At 43.5% G+C, this 13,395-nt stretch overlaps 1 protein-coding gene and 1 pseudogene across 9 annotated transcripts in view; one reads left to right on the forward strand and one right to left on the reverse strand.

The window, feature by feature from the left end:
- The window catches only part of CYSLTR2 (cysteinyl leukotriene receptor 2), a 43,411-nt gene extending 30,374 nt beyond the window's left edge, over positions 1–13,037 (reverse strand). For 6 of the 9 annotated variants that reach the window (XM_047723405.1, XM_047723404.1, XM_047723400.1 and 3 more), the window contains exon 1: positions 805–1,654. Coding sequence is in view for 2 of the 9 variants with exons in the window: in XM_047723401.1 (XP_047579357.1) it covers positions 805–885; positions 12,671–12,699 (110 nt within the window). In the remaining 7 variants the exon portion in view is untranslated. Of the gene's footprint in view, positions 1–804; positions 1,655–10,307; positions 10,360–12,670 lie in introns of those variants that run through there. The other 3 variants (XM_047723401.1, XM_047723399.1, XM_047723402.1) reach the window with 3 other exon arrangements.
- On the forward strand, positions 3,830–4,075 carry LOC125094945 (NADH dehydrogenase [ubiquinone] 1 subunit C1, mitochondrial-like; annotated as a pseudogene).
- Positions 13,038–13,395: the final 358 nt, after the last annotated feature.

Genomic DNA, 13,395 nt, shown 5'->3' on the forward strand with positions numbered 1-13,395 from the left:
TTAAAACAAACAAACAAACAAACAAACAAAACCAGAACAGAACAAAAACTACTACAGATGATTGGCTTATCTCCAAAAGCCCCGTTTCAATTATTCTAGGGATACTTTTTAATTTCCTCAGAATGAAGTGATTCTGGTTGAATGTGTAGCTAACCCAGATTCAGGGCACAAAGGGGTGATAAACAGATAAACACATACACTCTCACACATGCTTTACCTCTCATTTAACCCCCGAGTAAAACCACTGACACATTCTCAAATTTAACCTCCTCTCCCCGCCGGCCAAAAAAAAGCTCCTATCCCCCAAATGGGAAAAAATACATTTTTAGATAATAAAATAACCCAGTCTATGAAAGACAGGAAAGATGCTATCTGGTCAAAATCAGGGGAATGCTTGAGTGAGGTGTGGCAAATCTCAATGCAACAGTACCCAGCAATTTAAAATTATGATTATGAAGAATTTACAGCAATGCAGAAACAGTTCATGCTCTAAGGGGGAAAAAATGAGCATCAAGTAATCCATGCTGTATGGACACAACTGTGGAAATCAAACTAAAATTATATGCAGACATGCAAAAAAGAATGGAAAGAAATACCACCGAAATGTCAATAAAGACTAACTCAATGGTGGTTTTACTTTCTTCTCCTTTTTTGTACTTTCCCAGTATCTTTTAATCGGCTATGTATATGGTAGGGGAAAAAATTTACAATGGAACAAAATTAACTTACTTTTCAGAAAGCATGCTATCAGCAACTTCCAATACTCAGTAACGAATTAACAAAACAAAGATTAAAAATGCTCACCCGAAGGTTCCTGTGTTCCCAGCTGTCTTCTGTCTCCTGTACTCCTCCTGCTTTCCTCCTCCAAGTAATTCAGCTTGCTTACTCAAAAGTGAAAACAGCAAATATATTTTATAAAAATTTCAGCTAACAGCTAGAGAATAAGGAACTTTGGTCAGCTGGTCTCTCAGAGCTTTATAGAACTTGGTGTGGGGGTTGGTCTGGCTTCCTTCTTAAGAAGGGGAATTCTTCCAGTTAGAGACTACACATCTAAAAGGAAGAAGCCTGGATTAACCCTGTCACTCTAATGCCTGTTTTTATTAGCATCTTTCACAACAGATCAAGGGAATGTGATGGGCTAGACTCAGGGCTGTTAAATAGCTATTCGAGCTCCTAAATGTTTTTTGTTCCCATGACAATAGTAACAGCACTGCTGCCTGATCTGCCTTATAGATACAGCTCTACAGAGCTGTTTAGAGCACTTCCCAGCCCCTCTTGCTTTTTCAGCTTACTTGCTCCTGGGCAGAGGCCTTCCCCCATTATGCTGCAAATGGTCTGTTGGAGGTCACCCATAACCTCCTGACTGTTCACATAAAAAAGGTCCTTGCTCAGTCCTCATCTTCCTTCCCAAGCTCATTGTGCAATTAAGGCCACTTTCTTGAAACTTTCTCCGTTTTGTTTCTCTGACTCTCCTCGTTCTTTTTGTACCCCTTGGGCTGCTTCTTCTTACCTTCCTGATGTTTTTCTTCTACTCCTTTTCTAAAGGTGAGTTTGCCCCGGAAGTCTGTCTTCTGACCTCTTCCTACCATATTCTCTTGCTTTTATTTATATTGTCCGCTTCCATGGATACATTTTACATGGCCCCTCCCAAGCATACATGCCCCCATCTACCCCATCTAATCAAATGGCACCACAGTGATTCAGCCAGTCATTCTATCTGTAAGCCTAGAAGTCATTCTTAACTCCTCTCTTTCTCCCACAACCAATATCCAAACCAACCAATTCTATTTGTTCTACCTGCAAAATGTGTTCTAAATCCAACCATTTCTTACTTCCCCCATCCCCGTTAAAATCTTCTTCATCATGTCTTGGAAAGAATGTTGCAGTAACATTAAGCAAGAACTAAAAGACATCCAAATTGGAAAGAAAGAAGGAAAACTATATCTGTTTACAGATGATGTAATCTTTTATGTAGAAAACCCTAAAGATCCACACACAAAAAACTGTTGGAACTAATAAACAAATTCATCAGTTGCAGGATACAAAATTAACACACAAAAATCAGTTGCATCTCTATATACTAACAATGGACAATTCGAAAGGAAATTTTAAAAAATTCTAATTACAATAACATCAAGAAGAATAAGTAAAAACAACACTTAGGAATTAGCTAAGGAGATGAAAGACTTATACACTGAAAACTACAAAACATTGCTGAAAGTAATTAAAGAAGACATAAAAAAAATGGAAAGACATCCCATGTTCACGGTTTGGAAGACTTAGTATTATTAAGACATCAATACTACCCAAATCAATCTACAAACGCAATACAATCTCTTTCAAAATCCCAATGATTTTTTTCTCAGACATAGAAAAGTCTAATCTTAAAATTCATATGGAATCTAAAGGGACTCCCAAATAGCCAAAACAGTCTTGAAAACGAACAAAGTTAGAGGAACATTACTTCCTGATTTCAAAACTTACTACAACACACAGTAATCAAAACAATATGATCTTGGCATAGAGTTAGATAGATAGCCTACTGAAGTAGAATAGAGAACCCAGAAATAAACTCTCACATATATGTTCTAGTAACTTTTGATGAGGGTGCCAAGACCATTTATGGGAAAAGGAACGTTTTGAACAAATAGTTCTGGGAAAACTGGATATCTACATGCAAATGATTGAAGCTGGACCCTTACCTATTACCATACACAAAAAAATTACAAAATGGATCAAAGATTTAAACATAAGGGCTAAAACTATTAAAAAAAGAAAATATAGGGGAAAGCTTCATGGATTTTGTGACGATTTCTTGATTATGACACAGGCTTTAAAAGAAAAAAATAGGCAAATTTGACTTTATCAAAACTATAAACTTTTGGGTGCCAAAGGACACATAAACAGAGTAAAAAAGCAATCCACAAAATGGTAGAGAATATTTGCAAAATACATATCTGATAAGGGATTAATATCCAGAGTAAAAACAGAACTCCCAAAACTCAACAACAAAAACTAACAACCCAATTAAAAATAGGCAAAGGGCTTGAATAGATATTTCTCCAAAGAAAATATACAAATGGCCAATAAGCCCATGAAAAGATACACATCACTGATCATTACAGAAATGCAAGTCAAAACCACAGTAAGATACAACCTCCTACCCATTAAGATGACCATTACCAAAGAAGAAAAAGAAAAAGAAAATAGTAAGTGTTGACAAAGATGTGAAGAAATTGGACTTGTGCATCGCTGGTAGGATGTGTGTGGTTTCTCAAAAAAATTTTAAAATAGAAGTACATCCCATATGGTCGGGCAATTCCACTTCTGAGTATATACCCCCAAAGAATTGAAGGCATCTACCGCATACCCAGGAACATTTGAAGAGCTATTTGTACACTCATGTTCATAGTAGCGTTATTCACAATAACCAAAAGGTGGAAGCAACCCAAGTGTCCATTAATGGGTGAATGGATAAACAGAATATACTATATACATACCATGGAATATTATTCATTAGTAAAAGGAAGGAAACTCTGCTCCCTGCTCAGTCGGGAGTCTGCTTCTCCCTCCCTGGCTCATACTCTCTCTTTCTCTCTCACATGTGCGCACACACACACACACACACACACACACACACACACGAGCAAAAATAAATAAATAAATAATCTTTTTTAAAAAAGGAAGGAAATTCTGGCACATGCTGCAACGCAGATGAACCTTGAAGACATTATGCTAAGAGAAATAAATCACAAAAAGACAAAAACTGTACGATTGTTCTTAGATGAGGTATCTAAAGTAGTCAAATTTGAGAGCCTGGCCCAGCAAGATGGCACCAACTGCATCATTGCTCCTGTTCTGCAAGCTGCTGGCTCTGGCTGGGCTCCCAAGAGGCTCTTCAGCCTGATCAAAATTCTACATTCAAAAGCCACCACATGATAGACCTGACTGGCTGAGAGTTGGACTGATCTTGGCCACCTCCACCTTCTTGTGGGTCTCGCTCATCAAACAACATGATGAAGATGTTTTAGTTTATCAGAGAAGAAATGGTTGGAATAAACTATTGAAATACTAATGTGGTATGCTCCAAATAGTGATTATACCATTTCCTTTGGATCCACCAATGTGCTGGGTCGTAAATGTGACAGAAAAAGTGATATGTGAATGGATGTCAAGTCAGCATTTGTGTTTTGCACCATCAAAATGAAAAAATAAAAATACTCTTGTATTCTTAAAAGTAAATAAATTAAAGTTAAAAAAATAGTCAAATTCATAGAGACAGGAAGTAGAAGGTGGTTGCCAGCAGCTAAATGAAGGGGGAAATGAGTTATTTAATGGGTACAGAGATTCAGTTTTATAAGATGAAAAAGTTTTGGAGATGGATAGTGATTGCACAACAATGTGAATGGACTTGATGTCACTGAGCAGTACACATAAAAATGGTAAATTTTAGGTTATGCATACTTAACCACATTTTTAAAAATAAGAAATTTTTGGGCGCCTGGGTGGCTCAGTGGTTAAAGCCTCTGCCTTCGGCTCAGGTCATGATCTCAGGGTTCTGGGATCGAGCGCCGCATCGGGCTCTCTGCTCAGCAGGGAGCCTGCTTCCTCCTCTCTCTCTGCCTGCCTCTCTGCCTACTTGTGATCTCTCTGTCAAATAAATAAAGTCTTTTAAAAAAATAAATAAATAAAAATAAGAAATTTTTTAAATAAATTGGGAAAATCTTTAATAAAAGAATGCTGTCTAACAACTTACCTAATTGTCTTCCCTTTTCCCCTTTTATTATCCTACAGTCAAGTTTTTTGAGTAAATCAAATCATGGCAGTTTCCAGCTCAGAATTCTGGAATGATTTCCCAAAATTCTCAGAATAAAAATCCTTATAGTAAAAAAAAAAAAAAAATCCTTCTAGTCTACAAAGACCTGACCTATTGGCCCATCCTACATCTGTACAACTTCATCTCTCTCCCTGAGGACTTTCCTGCTGCTGTTCCAGGCACCTGTGCCAGAATGTTCCTGCCCCCTGACTCCCTCACTACATTTGGGTTTCTGCTTAAATGCCACTGCCCCAGAGATGACTTTCTCGATCTCCCTTTTCTTTATTATTTTTTAAAGACTTTATTTATTTGAGAGAGAAAGAACAAGCATGTGGGAGGGGCAGAGGGAGAGAGAAAGAGACTTTATTTATTTATTTATTTGAGAGAGAGACAGAACAAGCCCATGGGAGGGGCAGAGGAAGAGAGAGAGAGAAGTAGACTTCCTGCTGAGCAAGGAGCCTGATGCGGGGCTTGATCTGAACACCCGGAGATCATGACCTGAGCTGAAGGCAAATGATTAACTGACTGAGCCACCCAGGCACCCCTCCTGATCTCCATTTCTAAAAGACACCCCCCCTCCACCCAACACACACTCTATCCCCACCCTAACCTGCTTTATTGTGCTTTACAGTATTCATCACCATCACTACTTCTTTAATATATGTGTTTGCAAATGGTGGAGCTTCTATAATATTTGTGCAGACTTCGACTTCCTGGGGTTCTGGACACCTCATATGTCTGCAGGTGCCTTGTCCTGGTCCCTCCCGCCTGGGCTCCCTTGCACATTATTAAGAGCCCCACACTTAGGACTGTGGACACTCCACCTTTTTTTGTCCACATCCCTGCCCCTGCAAATGGCTGTCCTTGGCCACTGCTAGGACAAGACAGCTCCACAAATTGTATGTTCCAACACATTTGGGGAGGTGATCATGCAGCCCTTAGGGATATTTGGCTGGTGAATTCTCAGGTATCCTGAGCACACCACAGACAGCAAAGTTGGGGGAGGTTAGCTCCACAGACTCCCCACAGCCTTGGGACAGGAAGGGCTGGAGGAGGACCAGAGAGGGGGTCCTCCAAAGCATGCCCTCCCTGGGGCAGTGGTTCCTTGTGCCTATGTAGGAGTAGTCTGCCTTCACGGACCCACTTCAGCCTCCCTTTCATGTCACATTTCCTGCTCATGGCTCTCTTGTTCCCTTCCCATGCGCCAAACTGAACTGTTTATTTATCTCCCAGAATAAAAAGCACTGTTCTGGAGCCCAGGAGTAGCACAAAATGATAAGGAGTTTAGTTGTGTTGAATAGAAAACAGCAAATGCTTCCTTAAAAATAAACATGGAAGCCTTTGTTTATACTTTGTTCACTGGACCTATAACAGACCTCACAAATTATCATGCTTCTTCTAAAGACGCAGAGGCTCGGACCTGCTAAGGAGCTCAGTGCTGACACGAGCAGCCTCAGAACCCAAGGCGGCATCCTGAAAAGCTGCAAACAGTTCCCCAGGCCCACCCGTCTGATTCCACTCCACCAGTGTCCTCTGCCAGCCCAAAGGCTGCAGAAAAGACATGCTGTCTTGGACTACACCTTCACCCTACGTCTCCGAGAACCCAGGAAACTGCTGATTCTAGCACCCGGCCCCTTCCCTCACCCCCCTTCACCATGGCCTGGTGATAGTAGCTGGAATGGCAAATCCTTCCTCATCCCATCTGTAGGTCCTGCAGGTGACAAAAATCTTGAAACTTGGAGAGAGAAAAAAAAAAAAAAAGTCTTCCTCAAAAGCTCTGGGCTGCTACTGCTGTGAATATGAAAAGGAAAAGAGGCTTCTAGAACCACTGTATGAATATCCCAGAGCTCTCCAGCAATTGCTGTGGATAGGGCAGTGTGGTGAGGTGACCTTGACACCACAGAACCCGGGGTGACAGCGGGGGCTTATCTGTGCTGCTTCTTCGTGGAGCTGTGGAGAAGGGACTGGGGCCAAGGCTGCTGCTCTGAGAACATGGTTCTTCCTGGGCCAGGATCTCTGTGTCTGGTATTTGATTGACCCTAGTGGAAATTAACAGTGTACAAATATTACATTACTATTCTTACCTTCAGAAAAAAAAAAGTTTAAGAAACAAAGTCTACAAGCAATCACTACAGGTTTTCATTCTCCTCCCCCCAAAAATCGAGCGAATTGACTATCGTCCAATTCATTAAAATAAAAACGATGAAAAAATTAAACCCTACAGACCCAGAACTAACTTTTGCATATTAGGTTTTCAAGGAGCAGAATAACACTCTCTTCAATAGTTAGGAAGACAAGGAAGGAAAATCTTCTTTTTTTCCCCTTTTACCTCTGATTCTGTAAACCTCTGGTAAAGGAGAAATCTCATCAAGACTTTCTTTTATTTTTAGAGCAGCCTGGAATTTCTAAGCATTCCAAGTGCAGGAAGTCACTTCACTGGAAAGGACCCATTAGAAGGTCTTTCTTTGTACCATGTGGCCTGATAACATGAGATGAAATCTCACTGTAATATGATCTTTCCGGGTTGGCCAATGAAGGCATTTGCTTAGAGTAGAAATGGAAGGGATTCATGGCTTTAAACCAAAAAATAAAATCCTCAGGGAGCAGAGAAATAAATCAACATATTTTTTTTAAAATTTGTTGTTCCTGACACGCTTGAGAAAACAACAAGAAAAAAAGTCAGCCTGTTTCATGTGCAGCATGTTTCAGGACACAGAGAGTTTGTCTGGGACTCTTAAGGGCTTACAGATCTCCCGCACGGAAGGTGGGAATCTGCTCTCATTTTGAAGGAGATCTCAGCTGGTCCTGGGTAACAAAGTGAACTGGGGAAAGTTGGCGTCAATTTCTTGCTGATTACACTGATGCACTAGTCACAGAACGTTTTACTCAGAGTTTTAGAGTCATAAACTTGAATCTAGCAGGTATGTTCTTGTAAACACAAATCTGGGATTCCTACAAAATCAGAACTACTGTTAAGATGCTAGGGCATTGGAGAAAGTAGCTTATTTTCATAATGCAAGATTAAACACCATGGAAGAAGTCCGTGGGAGTCATGTCTATATAGGTCATTAACAAAGGCAAAGAATAGAACCAAGCTCAGGGAATTTAGAAAGCACCAAATTGTATATACAGGAGGGTTCATTCTATGATAAGACTAAAAAACTTACGCGGTGTAATGGACTGAATGGTGGCACCAAAGATAGGTCCCCATCCTAATCCCAGAGTATTCTGAGTCAGAGTAACTTGTGTTCACAGTGGCTCAACTGCTTACAAATCATAATCCTTGGAGAGATGTTAACACAGTTAACCAGTTTTAATGTTCATTCCTTACTTATACTGGATACACAGAAGTTTAAGTATACAAAAAGCAAAGCCAGCATGGTTTACTAGAACTGGAAGTGTGGTGACAGGATTCACAGCTGAAGGCCCCGCAGCTTGTGAGGGATGAACCCCCCTACACCCAGTCCTCTAGGACCTCCTTCCCTCTGAGCCATCACTCAAGCAGTCACTCCTCAGGCATTGCCTGATGTTGAATGAAACAAAGCCTATCCGGAAGGGACTTTACTAGTTTACTATTGCAATTACTAATCACTGGGCTGCTTCAAGTTTAAAAACCCAAATCAAACTGAACCACCTAGAAGGCATACTGGACAGTTGAAATACTTCCCCTCCCCATGTGGGCTCTCTGGTGCTTGGAAAGATGACCAAACATGGCCTCATATGGCAAAAGCTGTGACAAAGTGAAGAATCCTGAGAAGAGTGTCTCCTGGATTATCCAGGTGGGCCCAATATGAGTTAGTTGTGGTTATGCTTGTGACAGCGAAGCTGAAGGACTTTTGAGAGAGCCACCCAGAGAAGGCCATGTGCACTGGTTACAAAGGGGCAACTGTTATGCCCCGATTACGGGCCCGTGATTAAAAGAGCGAGACTGATATAAAGCAAAGGTCAAGCAAAGCTTTATTTCGCGCCAAGCATCAAGAATCTAACCGAATGTTCAGGGCCGCACCTCTTACAAGAGAGGGCAACCCTTCTCTGTTTCACAGACTAGCTTTAAGGGCAAAGGTCATGAGATCGGGCCTGGCCACGCACAGGTGACCAATGAGATTGTAACACACACAGGAAACTCCACAGTGATGCTAGGTGACCAATTGAGTTACAATTTACCCTAGTAGACATTTGAACTAGCCTATTACACCTTGATTGGGATTGGCACCCAAAGGGCGGGGCCCATACTCCTTGGTAACCAGGGAGACAGTATGCATCCCCCCACTGATCAGATGTCTCCACCTGGCCTGACCCACCTTTGTATCTGGGCTTTGTTACCTGAAGCTGGTTTCCCGGACTTGTCTCCAAGTAAATCCCCTAGGGGAAGGGGAGCAGGGACAGTTTCTAAATAGGTCCTTACAGCAACCATTAGCCAAGGAATTCCTGATGCCACCTGAAACTCAAAAAGGCAAGGAAGGATTTCCCCAGAGCCTCTAGATGGAGCACTTTCATTTCAGACTTCTGGCCTCCAGAACTGTGAAGGAATTTCTGTTGTTTTAAACCACCAACTGGGGGTGCCTGGGTGGCTCAGTGGGTTAAAGCCTCTGCCTTCAGCTAAGGTCATGATCCCAGGGTCCTGGGATCCAGCCCCGCCTCGGGCTCTCTGCTCAGCAGGTGGCCTGCTTCCCTTCCTCTCTGACTGCCTCTGCCTATTTGTGACCTCTGTCTGTCAAATAAATAAATAAAATCTAAAACAAACAAACAAACAAAAAAAAACCACCAACTGATGGTAATTTGTTATGGCAGCCCTGGGGAACTCATACGCCTAAGCTTCCCCGACCACAAAGATCCGAAATGTGGGGAGAAAGTGAACAGTAGACTAATAGGTTTAACTAATCCATAGTGGATTTTTTTTTTAAAGAAAATAAAAATCCTTCTATTTTTAATTTATGTTTTGATTTTTAACCTCTCATATTGGATTCTCCCTTCAACGGAACAACTTAGCTTCCTGAGTGGGATCAACTCTCTGGAGAGGCAGTGGGACTGGAGTAAGCATTCATGGCCGCTCCAGTCCAGTTTAGTCAGAGGAGCGGGGAGGAGATGGAGAGAAATGTGCCGTATGCTGGTCATGTGACACATACCGTCCAACCCTCACACTTCCACCTTTGCAAAGTGCTTTTGAACACTTTGGTGATGAGTTGCCAAATTAGAAATTCTAACAGGAGGTGTGTGTCCCTTGCAGAGTTTGCATGAGAATGAGACTCAACAGACTCCAGGTCCCTTCAGAGTCTGCATGAGAATGGGAGTCAACAGACTCCCGGTCTCTTTCAGAGACCCAGTCAACAGTCTTTGGGAAGGAGCTGGTCAATTTCCCAAGCTACAACTCTTAAAACTGGGTTCAGGCTGAGCTTTCTGTGTGGAGGGGGCTGAAGTTATCTTTACATCCTCCTTTCTTCTCCCTTTAGGCCACCCCTCACGGAGACCCATAAAATCTCTTGCTGCTTACCTTAGGCCTTTCAGAGGAAGCAAATAGTCAAGTCACTTGGGATAAATGAGCGCCTAACAATGTAGCATCCTAAAAAACAAACAAACAAACAAAACCCACCCAACAGCAAAGGATTAGAGCCTCAACAAAATGCATGGTACAGAAGAGAATTCAATGAAACTTGCTAGTTTAGTTTCAAATCTGTAATGGCTCATCGGTCCCTTCTGGTTTCTTCCAAATCTCAACGGTGCTGTCATGAGCCCTGCTTAATTAAGGTGATCTCACACTCTCTCCCTGCCCTCCATAGCTTTGGTCTCGGCAGTGAGCACCTTCTTAATTCCCACCTTGGCCTGAGGTGGCAGGTGGCCAGGTAAGAATCCTGAAGGGAGTCAAGAGATAGTCTGGTCCAATCTTGGCACTTAAGTTGTATGGTCTTAGAAATACACTGGAACCCTCTCCATGCTGGAGGGGAAGGAAGGAGGACACAATGATAAGTAACACAAGGAATTCTGGGCTTAACTTAGTATCTTTGCACAAAAATCAATCATAGTGCCATCCCCTAAAAGACCACATTGTAGTACATTCCCTTCTAGGCAATTTTTCTCTGCTGTTATTTGCACAGTTGTCGTTTCTTTTGTTTGACGTAAATTTGCATCCTGCTTTTTTCCACTAACACCTTAAAGCATTTTCCCACTTCAGATGAAATATTTTAATGATTGAATTCTATGCCGTCAACAGGATGCACAGTAGTTGGGAGATTAAACTGCTGTCAGGGTTATTTTTGTTCCCCTGCTGCATAAAGCTATTTCCAGTTTCAGGGTGACAGACCACTCCGGCACCGCCGGAGCCTGGGCTTGCTTACCCTCAGCTCTGTTCGTCACAGCCACCACGCCTTCTGCCCTGCTCTCTCTGCACTGGGGTGGCAGGCCCAGCCCTAGAGGCTGCCTACCTCAGACCCTCAATAATAGAATGTAAGAGGGGATTTTTGTAGCATGGAGTTTAATGTGGTGGATGATGGAAGAATGACTCTTGAGAAAAAGAGCAAAGGTCTATAAGAAAACCCTAAGGAACGTTCTGTTCTCTGCCTTCTCTGGGTTGAGTCTGAGTCTGAAGCCAGAGCTTTAAGAATCAATGTAGGTGGCTCAGGGGTGGGGGACTTTCCTCATCTTCCACCCTAGAGCCAGGTGCCTGGGGTTCCCTGAGAGACCCTATGAGCAATTTCTGCCTAGTTCTGGGCAGAGTGGCAGAAATGGTGGTGTTACCCTGATTCCCTCTGGCCTCTGGCCCTGCCTATCTCAGGCATTTAAACAGCAGACACAATGGCAGCACGGTGATGGCCTGAAGTCACACTGGGTCTGTGGTGTCTCCTCCTTTCCTCCATAGACAGAAGGATGGCCTAGCTTGAGCAGAAAACCTCAGGGACATTTAGGAAATAGGCATGGAAAAGTTGGGAACAAGAAGAAGAGGGAAGAGCTAGTTGGAAATAGACTCTCACCCCAGATGAAGACCTCTGAGCTAGACCCTTCTCCTAGTTCCTTTGTCACTGAGGCAGGATCCAAAGCCCTTTGGGCTGCCGGAGCCTGGGCTTGCTTACCCTCAGCTCTGTTCGTCACAGCCACCACGCCTTCTGCCCTGCTCTCTCTGCACTGGGGTGGCAGGCCCAGCCCTAGAGGCTGCCTACCTCAGACCCTCAGGTCAGCCCAGCTTCCCTCTGGATTTGGCTCTTGAGGAGGGTAGAATGCAGAAGAAGGGAATGAGGAGACAGGATATCTCTTCCCATTCGCCCTTCAGGGGGTGTTTCTGATGGCTGTTGTGTCTTTTCTGTGGCTCCAGCTCCTGCCTGCCACGACCCAGGCTTCTGCAAGGCGGCCCGGGAGCTTAGGGAAGGCAGTGTCCCCACTCTGTCCCTACAGCCACCATGGTGATAGCTTCCCACTGTGCTAATCTCTGTGTCACCTCATCTCCCTCTGGTCTCAGCTCTTCTAGCACAGCAGAAATCTTCCCTGTTTTAAGTAGTTAGAGGGGGTTCTGTGTTCCTGGTTGGTCTCTGGCAGCTATACCACTCCTGCCTGCGTGAGCCAACGAGATCCTCGCTTGAAGAGGGACATGTGTTCACCACACTCAGACGCCCCCACAGTCACAGCTACTGGGCATCCACTGTGCGCCTGGTCCAGACAGGGACTTCCCCACCCATACCCATGTGGTCACTGCGAGGACCCTTGCAAATATTGTCAGCCAAGACATCACCTAAATGATGAGGCGCCCACATTTCAGAGATACTGGTAATCATGCATCTTCCTGCCGTTAGCAGATGCCTGGGATACACACCAGAGAGCCCCCTGACACTATAAACCACCCATCGATATTAACGGATTTCTACTTACTCACAGAAAGCTGGGGGTCCTCTTAGCATTGCTGAGCTTTTCCATGGCACTCATTTATTTGACACTACGGCTTTCTCAATTTATCCGGCTTCTCCCTCTCAACAGTCATGGAAAGGGGGGCAGCATGTCCCTCTCAGCTGAGCATGCTCCATAGAATGAGCCCAAGTGGGTGGCCCACGAAAACAGTAACACAAAATGCATCATGCGTTCAAGTACCTAAAGAGTACTTTGCAGTTGATTTAATAGCTGGAGGCCCAGAATTCCTCAGAGCCCAGAAAACTGCATTATTTCATCCGAGTCATTAGGGAGGTCCAACGAACCAAGACACTTAGGAACTGCCCAGACGAACAAATTCACTTTGCTTTTCGCAGATGAGTCATGAGGCTCCTACTAATGACTTCTCAGGGCCCAATTAGCAACCACCCTCTGCTTCAACAGGGAGGCAGGGAGCCCGCAGAAGGAAAGGGAGTTCAGACTGGCAGTCCAGCCTGGGCTCTGTCCCGGTGGAGTGGAGAGCGGTGGATTCAGCCGAGGAGTAGATGCTGCAGAAAAACAAACAGATGGGAAACATGCAGTGAAGAAGGCATTCTGAAATCCAAATTTTCCACACTCCAGGAATGTCAGCGTTTATAAATTCCTTCCCCTGGTATAAATAAAAAGGCTCTTCTGTTTTGAACATGTTAGGTAATTTGGAGCCCGGAAGGATGAAACCCCAGGAAACCTCG

This window comes from Lutra lutra, chromosome 3 (genome assembly GCF_902655055.1).
Source record: "Lutra lutra chromosome 3, mLutLut1.2, whole genome shotgun sequence".
In the NCBI taxonomy this organism is placed as follows: domain Eukaryota; kingdom Metazoa; phylum Chordata; class Mammalia; order Carnivora; family Mustelidae; genus Lutra; species Lutra lutra.